This window comes from Phoca vitulina, unplaced genomic scaffold (genome assembly GCF_004348235.1).
Source record: "Phoca vitulina isolate PV1807 unplaced genomic scaffold, GSC_HSeal_1.0 scaffold73, whole genome shotgun sequence".
Taxonomy (NCBI): domain Eukaryota; kingdom Metazoa; phylum Chordata; class Mammalia; order Carnivora; family Phocidae; genus Phoca; species Phoca vitulina.
The window spans coordinates 1,702,445-1,716,148 of NW_022589776.1; the positions used below are offsets into that span (position 1 = coordinate 1,702,445).

The 13,704-nt window shown below is 37.1% G+C and overlaps 2 protein-coding genes across 2 annotated transcripts in view; one reads left to right on the forward strand and one right to left on the reverse strand.

Annotated features, from left to right (window-relative positions):
- ANKRD45 (ankyrin repeat domain 45) overlaps positions 1–13,704 on the reverse strand; it is a 54,197-nt gene that overhangs the window by 22,152 nt on the left and 18,341 nt on the right. The window contains exon 3 of the mRNA XM_032393393.1: positions 6,431–6,598. Within this exon, the coding sequence (XP_032249284.1) occupies positions 6,431–6,598 (168 nt within the window). The remainder of the gene's footprint in view (positions 1–6,430; positions 6,599–13,704) is intronic.
- TEX50 (testis expressed 50) lies at positions 174–2,055 on the forward strand. Its single transcript, XM_032393395.1, has 2 exons — positions 174–643; positions 1,566–2,055. Exons 1-2 carry the CDS (start codon positions 320–322, stop codon positions 1,773–1,775), a joined length of 534 nt encoding a protein of 177 aa, XP_032249286.1. The 5' UTR covers positions 174–319; the 3' UTR covers positions 1,776–2,055.

Here is a 13,704-nt window from a genome sequence, read left to right on the forward strand (position 1 = left end):
AAGGAAGGAAGGAAGGAAGGAAGGAAGGAAGGAAGGAAGGAAGGAAGAAAAGAAAGAAAGAAAGAAAGAAAGAAAGAAAGAAAGAAAGAAAGAAAAGAGCCCAGTAATTGGCTAGGTGACACCTTCTAGTTCTAATGTGGTCCTTTATGACATCACTGAATTTATCCTGAATCACTATGACTGATGATGTTATAATGATCATCAGTGTATATTGTGCTGACAATGCTTTCAGTGGAGCACCATATTAACTGATCCCAGAGTGATTCTGCTCTGTGACCAATTTTTTGGCTATAGATTTTTTTTTCCCCAGTTGAGAAAGATGTCCATTCAAGGACTATCCCTAACTTTTTCTCTGTTGTTTATCTGCTTCTTTAGGGAGAGCTTCTGCATTTGTGATGGAACTATCTGGACAAAGGTTGGATGGGAGATTTTTCCAGAAGAAATGCCTTATCTGAAAGTTAAGCCTTCTCCATCTCACTGTCTACCTTACCCTCTGGACAAACTATGCTGCAGTTTTGCTAATATGGATATATTTCAGGGTTCTTTACATCTCATTTATATTTTAGTACAAGCTCTCTTTTTAATCCTGTCTGTTTTATCTGTGCATTACCTGTGGATGAAATGGAAAAAACACCAAAAAAAGGTGAATTAGTGATGCAAATAGTAATAGTTATAAATACCATAGACTTTAAAACATAAGATTATCAGCTTCTTTGAAGGAAAGTAGCATGTCTTATTCCTCTTTGTAACATGTCCTTGCCCCCCCCCACTCACCCCTAAACATGTCGTACAGTGTTTTGCACATACTTGGGGCTCAACAATGTGTACTGAATTAGAAAGCCCTTAAAATAATCTAGTTCATTCCTCTCTCTTTCAAGTTACAAAACAGATCAGGAAAGTAGTGAGCTACAGTGAGTAGAATGGGTAGGAGATGAAGTTATCTGTCTGGGCCCATAGGTAAGTCATTCAATCTTTCTCAGCTGTCTCATCCATAAATGAAGTATCTGGACAAAGGATCTGTAAACTCCCTTCCAGATCTATCTAAGAAAGCTAAGTATGTCAAAGTTGTCATGTATTTTTTTCTTTTTTAAATAGACTATAAACTAATTTCTAAGGTTAGGATAATTTTCTAGGAAATGGTGCTCTTAAACTAATTTCCTACTTTGCCAATGGCACCGTATTTTGAGGCTATCTTAAAAGCTCACTGACCTTCACAACAATGAGATACTTATAAAATTACTAGGATTTGACTGCATTATACATGGAGGCTGCTTAGTAAAGGAAAACATTTTACTAATATTCAAGTAATTTCTTTCAGCAGAATGCTCTAACCATAAAAAGCACATATTAAATGCTTGCTGATGGTGATAATGATCACTATAATCTTATAATCATATACAAAAGAGCATTTCTTCTGCACTTAACACCTTTTATAGTAACCTTTCTTTTGTATAGATACATAATGGGTAGTGTTTAGAGTTTAAGTGTACATATCCAGAAAACAAATGTAATCTGAACTACAGTAAGAAAAAAATCTATAATATCATCTGCCTTTCTTCTTTTAGCTGAAAAAACCAGCCTCCTCAGATACATTTGGTAAGGACCTAGAAAATCAGTCCATCTATGACATTGACCAAATACTCTGCCGGCTGGTGGCCACAACATCAATGATGACCAAGTACCTGAATCAGATGTCCCATCATCCTCCAGCTAAGAAAGTCAAGCACCGAAAACTAAAGAGGAAGAGGAGTGAAGAAGGAGCCAGAGGATACTAGACCTATCTGTATGCAAATGTAGCTCAATCCCATATGGAGATTACACAAGAAATCTGTTGAGACAACTCATGCAAGGATAAAAATGGTTCTTTGAGAGCCCTTGTAATTTTTTTTGTCACATACTTTACTGAATCTTTCCAAAGAAGTATGGGTTGAAAAATTACTTCTATTCAACTAAAAAGGCATCCATACTTACTAGAGTACCAAGAAAAAGATTGTATATAATCACTTCTTCATGTTTGTTTTTTTTCTTTTTAGTGTGTTAGATTACTAATCATTAATCAATATGTAGAACAGAATCTTGATTTAGTGTTTCAATAAATCTCTGATTTAAATAATATTTGTGGGGTGCCTGGGTGGCTCAGTTGGTTAAGCGTCTGACTCTTAATCTCAGCTCAGGTCTTGATCTCAGGGTCATGAGTTCAAGCCCCACGTTCGCTCCACCCTGGGCATGGAGACTACTTTAAATAAATAAATTAATTAATTAATAATAAATAAATAAATAAATAAAATTAATTTGTGATTTTTCTTACTTTCCTGAGTAGATTTTTTGGTCACACAGAAACTTTTAATTTCCCATCTCAGATTGCTAAAATAGTATGGAAATATTAAGAAACATAATAATTTTTTAAAGTATAAATTTTTCCATTTTCATTATGACAAATGATTAAACATCAACATTTCTAAAATTTCAGGCTTTGGTTGATAAGATACCTCAGTTTTTAGAAAGTATTCTGGACTTTTGTTGATCAGCCACCTCAATTTTTATACGTATGGTTACCAGATTTTCCAAACAAATTGGGAGCCCTATCTGAGACTAGGACAGAAGATTTGATTTAAAACATACAGAAAAACATGCCAGTTCTGTAATACACCTCCCATCAATATAAGGGAGAAAAAAAACTTTTAAAAAACAATTCTTAAAAAAAAAAAAAAATTCTTGAAACAATGAGTAAGACTCTATAGTCTTTACAAGTAATAGAATAGTGCCTGCTCAGGTTATTGTGGATTATTAAAAGTTTATGAGCTCAGTTTCCAGACTCCTCCTTACTTCCATTCTCCCTTAGCACAACCCTACACTTAATCTCCAAAAATGTCTCTTCCATCCTTTCAGAGTTCTGACCTGTCAACCAGTTCCCTCTAAGAGAACATTGATACAAATTTCTTTTAATGAAAACTCTTGAAAAGTCTCCAAACCTCGAAAATCCAAAGCAATTGCTCTCTAAGAGTGGAATTTTCTACTGTATGGAGGAGAATCTTTTGGGGTGGGTTTAGAGTAGACAGGCTTTAACAGGATGCCTGGAGGCCAGCAAAGGGGGAGTTATGGCCAACTATTGGGAAAGTTAGAGAACCTGTCCTAACAGCACTCCAAAACAAGCCACGAGAAGCTGATCAAACCAGACAGGCCCAAGACAAAGAAGGCTGGAAACCGTGATGACATAAGCAAGAAAATGTACAAAACTTTGCTCCCAAGAAATCCCCTCCCCAAGTAATGAATATTCCACCCCCTAGTTAACAACTGTCAATAAAAGATAGAGACCCCAAACCAGGGCATTCAGCTCTCTCCCAAGCTCATCTGCTCTCACATCTTGAGAGCGTATTCTTACTTTAATAAACTCTCCTACTTGCACCACTCAATCTTTGTGTCTGGTCTGCCCATGAATTCTTTCTAGTGAGGAGACCAAAAGCCTTCAGTGACATCCTGGGGATGGGCTGGGCAGAGGCCTCCGGGCCCAGGGGGGTCTCCCCAGTCCAGCTGGCAACATAGGGAGTCCTCAACCCCTTAAACTTCTCCAGGTGACTCATACTCTAATCACTAGAACAAGAAATAGTAGTGGTTTAAACTCTCATTAAGTCTGAATTAAACAAATGTTAAATGTTTTGTTGAATAGTTTGTGTTTCTGACATTCCCCAGCTACATTACCATGAAGCTCCAATCCTTACAATTCCATCGCTGATCTGAAAACAGGATACTCGTTTATATAGTATTGTAGTCTTCTTTTATCTCAATTCTTAGGAAATGTTAAGTATAATTCCCCCAAGAATGTAAGGACCCAAACGAAACAGATGGATATTAGAAAGAAGAAAACAGCTGGAACTCCACACCCATAAGTCCCAAACTGTTTCAGAAAAGTTACATTTAAATTTGTCCCTGGTTTGTGTTTTTTTTTTTAAGTACCATGGGTCATTCTTCAAAAATGGATTTTAAATTATACAATGTGAATTTCAGCTACAATAACTTCATGGGAGATTGCTTAAATTCTTTGCTATTTGTTTTCTTTTTACTTATAGATCTCACCATGAAATTGAAGCTATTTTTAGAAATATTGCCCCTAGAAAACATTTAGTACAAGTGGATAATTATCTGCAAAATAATCCGCAAAATATAACTCATCTTTTTCTTTCCAAATGTGCTACTTTCCCTCAATTTCCTTATTTCTATTCTCCCAGTCCCCCTCTCATGTTACTGATAAGCAAGTTCCTTACTGCTACCAGATGACTCTTCCTAAATATCACTTTCATCCTCTTCCTTTTCTACATAAAACTTTCAGTGGCTCCCAGTTGCAACAGAAATGAAATGAAAACACCTTAACCTGGCATTTCAGGGTATTATCTAGCTGTAATAACAGCAGTAGCATTTTTCAAGTGCTAATCACACACCAGGCCTTGTGGGAAGTGCTTTATATCATCTCACTTCATTCCTCACAACAACTGCCAAGAGGTAGGATCTATTATTGGTCCCTTTTCTGGAAAATAAAACTAAGATATAAAGAATTTAAGTACCTTGCCCAAGGTCACATAGGTTTCAAACGGAGACACCAGTATATAAACTCCAGCAATTTGATTCAAAAGCCTATGTACTTTCTCTTTTATGATTCCACCTGTGCTGTAGCCCACGTTTGCAAATTACAACTTGCTATTCTAGTAAGGCAATCTCGTCACTGTCCCTCAATATGCCACTTTCATCCCCAGCCCTCAGGCTGTGCTCACACCCTGTCCCCTTCTAATGTATTAAAATCCCACCCATTCTCCAAGGCCCAGTTCAACTCCAACATGCTCCAACTTCACGTTCTCTGACCACCCCATAGCATGGACCACCTCCTCTGCTGATTTTAACCCTTATTCATAGGCTTTCTGATGTTATTTATGTCTATAGCTTATCATCCCCCACCTAACCAATGTCCAGAGGGCAGGAACAACCAGTTGTACCTGCAACAATGCTATACTCGTAGTGGGCATTTAATAAATGCTTGCTGAAAAGCACAAATGCAAGAGAACTCTGCAAAATGAATGCCGTGAATTTCACAAGTACTAGTTTTTTAACCAATGTGTGTACACATATATAATTACACAGGTATTATCTCCCTGGAATCTCTAAGCTATCTTCTACAGGGCTGTGGAAACGAATAAAGCAAAATATCACTAAAACTCAAAATAGCACATAGCTTTTTGACCTTTGATTGCAGCATTAACATACATGCAGAAAAGTGCAAAAATTATAAATGTACAGCTCAATAAATTTTCACAAATGAACACACCATGGAACCAGCAACCAGATCAAGAAAAAAAAGTTACACCCTAGAAATTCCCCTCATGCGAGAAAGGTAACTGCTATTCTGACTTCTAACACTATAGATTAATTTTGCCTGGAAAGTCATTTTAAATTATTATAACTGTATCTACCTGGGAAAGCAAATACAGGACTCAAATACACCATTAAAAAAAAGAAGAAAAGAAATGGTCCACTCTGCCTAAGTCTCTCAGAAAATGGCCCTGAACATATATCATACATATGTTCTTATGGGAAATTATTGGTGAAATTGTTAGAAATTAGTCAATCAACTAACTTCCAATATGTAGAGTTTCTATTAAGTACAATGTTTGAGACCAATAGCAAAATAGGAAAAAAAAAAAGTGGATTTCACACACTATCACCAGCTGTGATTACATGTACAAATAAAACTTGATAAAAGGTGAAAATGGTAATCATCTCTTGCTTTGTTGATGGTATAACCTATAACTCATAGGGGAAAAAAATCCATCACTCAGTCCTTTTCTACTGTCACCAGCTAGATCCCAAGACCCGACCTTTACTACCCACCTGCTTGCGCTCACCAACCTCTGTCCCATATTTTTTTTTTCCTTAAGCACTTCTTTCCCGCTTATCTCTTAATTCAGGCAAATGGAAACCGAAACCACCCCTTACACAATAGCAACTGCCCTGAGGCCTCCAGCAAGCCCAGACTACCCAGACCAGTTTGAGCACAGATGGGCCATCGGGTGACCTCTAGAATAACCCACAACTATCTTTATCTCACTCTAATACTGAAATCTCCACCCAAGGAGGACCCAAGCCTCATTTACATAACATACAATGTATGTATAGGCATGTTTCCTTAAGGCGCATGGGGGGCCTCATGCTAGCCTGTACAATGACAAGGATCCCCTTTTTAAATATCCTAACCCTAAATAAAAGGAACCCATGCACCCTTGCTTGGGGAGTCACAGCTTTGGAAGTTACCCTCCGTGATCTCCTTATTTGCTGCCAATAAAGTTTCCTTTGTGAGAAAACTCACCTAGGGTAGGTTCTGTGACTTACCAAGGAGTGAACGCTCGTTAATTTGGTTACACTACTACACTGTAAGCCTCCTTACCTGCCCAGTCCAGGAATTCAACGCACTCGGTCTGGGAATACCGAGCAGCAACATCTCGAGCTCTTTCTTCCCGGAAGTTCAGCGCTTCTATATCAACGTCCAACTCCACCAGTGCTTTCAAAGTTTCCAAACGACCCCAGGCTGCGGCACAGTGTAAGAGTGTGTAACCTAACCAAGAGAATGAAGATGGTCAGGTCAAACAGACTACATTGTTTCAGGCTGTTTTACTGAACAGAAGATCATAATGACGATCAAGTCTTGAACAATTACTGTGAGGTAGGCACTATTCTAAGTACTTTATATATAGTATACTCATTTAGTTCATAAAAACCCCATGAGGTCAGAATTATTATAATCCCCAGATAAGGAAACTGAAGTCCAGAGAAGACAGAAACTGAGGTCCAGAAACTTGCCCAAGGAACACAGCCAGTAAATGATGGATGCAAGATACCAACACAGGTAGCCTGAAGTCTAAGCTCTTCAACATCTTCTAAGGAAGACAGCAACCTCCCTAGAAGTAATCTATTTTGGAACGCAATTGGACCCACGACTCTAGTCCAAGGGATTTTCAGCAAACTCTAATTACACTAGCATTATTGTTAATGCAATCATAGGAATTATGACAACTGTGTATGCCTTTGGTTTGGAAATTAATCATTTGAATTAAAACTGAAATCATGACCCACCAAATTAGGAAGTTGTTTTTCAGACTTGCTGAGGCAACTACTATGAGGGTAAAAAACAAGGGAGGCATCATTAAAATTTTTTTACACTAATCAAGTCAAAAGTTCCTTGTTTTAACTTACCCACAGGATGTATTTGTGACTCATTTAACTGGCCGAAGAGGCTTGTACTGCTACTACAAGAAGAATTGAGCAAAAGAATGAATAGATGTGTTGACTCTATCATGTACCGGGCACTTTATGTACTACAACTGGATTTAACCCCTTCAAGAACCTTATGAGGTCAGTATTGTTAACCCCATTAAAAGATACAAAGGACAGTGAAGGTCAGAGAAGCTAGACCTTGCCCAAGGCCACACTGGTAGCAAATAGCCAAAGCAGATTCAAACCCAGGTCTGTTGCCAAATAAAGGGTTTGTGAGGAGTAGGAAACGGCACCTAAATGCTTGTCACTGAGTAGAGTAGGGAAAAAGAGAAACGTGATTCCTCTGCTTCCTTCCAGAAACCTCTCCCTGGCTCCCTACTTGCCACATTCCCACAATCCCAGGTCTGTTTTACATCAAGTTGTAAACTACCTTTGTCTTGAGGAAATCATAACCTGAAGGTAATCAAAAGGAACATCAAGTGATCTACTCCAGGATCAGCCAAAATTGGAATTACCTCTCCTCCTTGGCCCAACTTTCTTTTTCTTAATATCACAACAAATGAGAAATTTCAAAAATGAAAAGATAGAGACTAGCCCAAGAATCTTATTGTGCCTTTATCCTCTATAAAAAAAGAGAGAAATACCCTGATACCACCCTCGTTGTTCTTGCCTTCTGCCTGAAGACAGAAGTCTTCAATCAGCCAAAAGGTCCAGGGCCCCTGATTTGCTGCGGAGGGAGACACTGTCTACAGATAAGACGCTGCTCACGCGAGCAAGAGGCCATTCCAAATGAGATGTTCTGGCTCCTTATATTGCTTTTCTCAAGGCTGAAGTTACATGCCACTGGTAACATCTAATTTTTTTTTTCCTATTTAATATACATAGCTTAAAAACAATAAAACAAGATTTCTAAACAGAGGCTTTTAACAAAAAAACTACATGTTTTTAAAACACCTTTACATGTTTTTTCCCCTTGTTGGGATGGTCTGTTTTCTAGAAGAAACACACAGATCCTTGTAATACATTAACCCCATTGCCTTCCCAGAAAAAGAAAAACAATTAAATAAGATGATTTCAAAAACATCCAGAAGAGAAAGGGATTTTCCTAATGTCCTCCCATAATGTTGGCAATGAGCATTGGATCCCAGGAGAGGGATACAGAGGGCCACACGTTAGAAATCCCAGTAGGAAGAAAGGTACCCTAAATGGAACTGGGAAGGACTGGGGTTAATTCTGAGAGAAAAAATAATCTCCTTGTGGAGGACTACTGGTTACTAAATACAGAGTAAGTCAACTAAGCAGGTAATTCATAGGAGGCAAAAGATCAGACAGGAAAAGGAATCTTTTCCTCTATGTAGGCAATGTTCTATGTGCTTTACAGCTATGAACTCGCTACCATCCTATGAAGCAGGCACCAGCTTGTTCTTATTTATAGATAAGAAAACAAAAGCACAGAGAAGATAAGTACTTTTCTCAGGGTTGCTATACGTTAATGAAGGTATATGGTGAGGTCAAAGTCCAAGAACAGGGATGATGAGTCAAAAACAAATAATAGGCCAGGGAGCAAAATACTCACCTATCTAGAATATTTCTCACAACCCACCTACCACGCCAGTACCAGATTCTTTGAATTCCCTAAATCATGTTCCATGCCTCTGCAACTTTGCATATGCTGGGGTTTTTTCTACCTGAAATAATCACAGGAATGGAATAAAATAATTCCAGTATAAATTTAATGTTTACTTAGTATTAATACTAGTATTTTATAAAATGGAGTACAGAATTCACTTTTTTAATTAGTGAAACTATTTAATACATTTTAATGTTAATACATTTATGAAAATGTATAAACATAAGATATCAAAAAAGCATCAGTATGAAATAGAAATGCTAAGTATATATTTTCATTCTACTAGCAATATAAATTGTCAGATAAAACTAACAAAAATTGGGATGCCTCGGTGGCTCAGTTGGTTAAGCATCTGCCTTCAGCTTGGGTCATGATCCCAGGGTCCTGGGATCCAGTCCCGCATCGGGTTCCTTGCTCAGTGGGGAGCCTGCTTCTCCCTCTGCTGGCCGCTCCCCCTGCTTGTGCTCTCTCTCTCTGACAAATAAATAAATAAAATCTTTTTAAAAAAGCTAACAAAAATTAAGGATAAAAAAGCAAACACTTTTATTAAAAATAAAGAAATGTAATTAATCATGAAAATTTCAAATGAAACATTATTTGATTTTTCTAAGTGTGTCAATGGTATCACCAAGATATTTTTGTACAAAGTTTTTTAGCTACTAAAGTTTTTCTCACTCAACATTAGTTAGAAGTGGTTATAAACTACCATCAAGTATTTTCTTTCTTTTTTTTAAGATTTTATTTATTTATTTGAGAGAGAGAGCATGAGAGCAGGGTGAGGGACAGAGGAAGAAGCAGACTCCCCACTGAGCAGGGAGTCTGATGCGGGGCTGGATCCCTGGATTCTGAGATCGTGACCTGAGCCAAAGGCAGACGCTTAACGGACTGAGCCACCCAGGCATCCCAACACCAAGTATTTTCCTTCAAATTATCTCACTTCTAATTTGAAAAGAGAGAGATCTCTGAACAGTTTTTTGCTTTTTTGCAAACACTGAAATCTTTTTATTAGGAGTAAGCTGCAGGGGGCGCATGGGTGGCTTAGTTGGTTAAGCGTCCAACTCTTGATTTTGGCTCAGGTCATGATCTTGGGGTTGTGAGATCGAGCCCCACGTCATGGAGCTTGCTTAAGATTCTCTGTCTCCCTCTGCCCCCCCTCGTTCTTTCTCTCTCTCTAAATTAAAAAAAAAAAAAGAGTAAGCTGTAATTTTTTCCGCAGAGAAAACTTGGCTGGTTCATATTTGTTTTTTTTAGGCTTTTCATGTACAGAGATTCCATTTCAGTTTTCTGATCAATTTCAAAACCATGAGATTCACATTTTACTTAGTTGGGAAGTTTTTGGACTCGAATTATTCTTATAACAGAAATTTTACAAAACCACAATGTAGATCATCTAAATCTGTAAACTTCAGTTTGACTTTTTGTATACATTGAGCAATTAAATCATTACTATTGTTCTCAATCCATAAGTAACTCAGATTTCATTTTTTAGATACCAAATAAAACTATTAGACCTATAAAAAGACCAGTATTTCAGTTACCTAAAATAGTGAGTAAGTATACCAGAATATGAGCAATATTGTGACACTAAAATCGGACACTGTGATTACTATACTGTCCGCCATGCCCTATCCCTCAACTCTCCTTTGTCTGGTAAACTCTTGGTCATTCTTCAGGATTCAATAGAAATATTGCCTCCTCTATAAAACCTTCCCTGACCATGTCCAATACTTCCAGGTAAAGTTGACTTATCTCCCCTCTAAGCTATTTCATACTTTATTCCACCATACAGTGATTATTTACATAGCCGTTTTCTGCTAAACTATAAACTTGTCCAAGGCTGAATTCATTCATCTTTCTATCCCCCGTTCCCAGCACAAGGTCTGGCTCTTCCACCACCCTTAATAAATGTTTGCTGATTGCATGGGGAGACAAATTTTAAAATGGTAATTAGTTCTGGTCACACTTGTTTGAGTATGGTCAGGTTTAGTGACCAGAGCCCTGCCAGAACCAGAGGAGGTTCCATCATCAATAAACCGCCAACTGCAGAGACCTATCCTTGGCTCAAGAAGAAAACAAGGCACTTCCCAATAGACCAGAAGTCAGGAGAACAGAGAGCTGAGACTATCAGAACTGTTTCATTCTCCTCCTTCTTTTGGATTAAGTGTTCAATTCTCCAGTATTTAATAAGAAAGGAAATCGTGAGGGCGCCTGGGTGGCTCAGTTGGTTGGGTGACTGCCTTCGGCTCGGGTCATGATCCTGGAGTCCCTGGATCGAGTCCCGCATCGGGCTCCCTGCTCAGCAGGGAGCCTGCTTCTCCCTCTGACCCTCTCCCCTCTCATGTGCTCTCTCTCTCTCATTCTCTCTGTCTCAAATAAATAAATAAAATCTTTAAAAAAAAAAAAAAAAAAAAAAAAGAAAGGAAATCGTGAAAGCAAACATGATTCATCAATCACCTTGAAAACCATTGTCTTTCTTTTCCACTTCTGAGTATCATCCACAAATAAATGGCATACATCTTCTTACTTTATAGAGACATCTATACTGCAGTCCTTCAACTAAAAGCCTTTTAATTCGAGGCCAATGACTTGTTATGCTCCAATACATCATCAGTGTTCACATATACACACACCATGAATATTATTCACCCTTTTAAAAAAAAGAAGGAAATCCTGCCATTGCAACAACTTGGACGAACCTGAAGGACACTATGTTAAGTGAAATAAGACAGAGAAACCCAAATACTGCACAGTATCACATATATGTGGAATCTAAAAACAAAAAGCAAAAAGCAAAAAAAAAAAAAAAGTTGATCTCATAGAAATAGAGTAGAATAGTGCTTGCCAGGGACTGAGAGGTGGAGAAAATAGGAAGAGGCTGGTCAAAGGGTACAAACTTTCAGTTATACGATGAATAAGGCCTGAATAATAAAGTCCATATATGAAAAACCCACAACTAATATCATTCTCAATGGGAAAAAAATAGAGCTTTTCCTCTATGGTCAGGAACAAGACAGGGATGTCTATTTTCACCACTGTTATTCAACATAATACTGGAAATCCTAGCCACAGCAATCAGACAACAAAAAGAAATGGAAGGCATCCAAATTGGCACAAAAGAAGCCAAACTTTCACTATTTGCAGATGACATGATACTCTATATAGAAAACCCAAAAGACTCCACCAAAAAAATTGCTAGAACTGACACACGAATTCCATAAAGTCACAGGATAGAAAAACAACATACAGAAATTTGTAGCATATCTATACACCATTAATGAAGCAGCAGAAAAAGAAATGAAGGCATCAATCCCCTTTGCAATTGTACCAAAAACTATAAGATACTTAGGAATAAACCTAACCAAAGAGGTGAAAGACCAGTACTCTGAAAACTATAAAACACTGATGAAAGAGATGAAGATGAAACACAAAGAAATGGGAAAACACTCCATGCTAATGGATTAGAAAAACAAATATTGTTAAAATGTCTATACTACCCAAAGTGATCTACACATTTAATGCAATCCCTATCAAAATACCAACAGCATTTCTCACAGAGCTAGAACAACCAACCCTAAAATTTGTATGGAACCATGAAAGACCCCGAATAGCCAAAGCAACCTTGAAAAAGGAAAGCAAAGCTGGAGGCATCACAATTCTGGAGTTCAGGTTATATTACAAAGCTGCAGTGATCAAAACAGTATGGTACTGGCACAAAAATCAACACATAGATAAATAAAACAGAACAGAAAACCCAGAAACGAACCCACACTATATGGTCAATTAATTTTTTGACAGCACAGGAATGAATATTCAAGGAGAAAAGACAGTCTTTTCAACAAATGGTGCTAGGAAAACTGGACAGCAACATGCAAAAGAATGAAAACTGGACCACTTTCTTACACTATACACAGATATTAAAATTACCAATCTAACGAGTGAGTAGTGATAGCTCATTGTTTAAATTTGCATTTTTAATAGTGAAGTTGACATTTTATATACTTATTGGCCATAAGCATTTCTCTTCCATGAATTAACTGCTTGTTCCTATCCTTTTTCTATTTTTCTATTGGGTTCAATTATTCTTATTGATTAGTAGATGGTCTTAAGCAGATATGTCCTTTGTGGGTTGAAAAGATATTACAAACATCCTCTTGTAGTCTGTGTGTTACCTTGTCACTTTGTTTATAGTATCTTTTGTATATAATTTTAAATTTATATATATAAAATATATATATCTTTTCTTTTAATGTTTTGTTATTACTTCTTGTTTTAAGATATTGAGTGACATCTCAAGAATATAAAAATCCTCCTCTATCTTTCACAAAGTTTGAAACTTTTTCTTTTCACATTCATATCTTGCATAAACCTGTAATTGATTTTTGTGCATGGTACAATATAGGTATCTAATTTAACTTTTTTTCCAGATTAATAATCACTGTTCTCTACATATTAAATATTTCATCATTTCCCCACTGAAATTTAGGGTCAGATTCTCAGTTTGTACTTTTAAAAAAACCTAATGTGATATTAACTAGATTGATAAATTAATTTGGATTTAAACTGCCATCTTGATGATACTTAATCTCACTGTGTAAAACATATACACAATTTGGGTCTTCTTTGATGTAACTCAATAAGGTTTTAAACTTTTTGCCATAAATGTCTTGCGATTCTTTTGTCAGATTTAGTCCTAACTTCTGTATGGTTTTGCTGTGAATAAGATTTGTATTTTTATTACCTTCCCTGATTGTTGATGGTATACCGAAAGCTACTTACCTGGGGTACTGATCTTATGTCCATATTCTTGCTAAATTACA

Bases quoted from the DNA above. Each gene is read 5' to 3' on its own strand.
- TEX50 (XM_032393395.1), top strand. From the start codon at position 320: ATGTCCATTCAAGGACTATCCCTAACTTTTTCTCTGTTGTTTATCTGC. The intron at 644-1,565 runs GTGAATTAGTGA...TTCTTCTTTTAG, and splicing joins GGAAAAAACACCAAAAAAAG to CTGAAAAAACCAGCCTCCTC.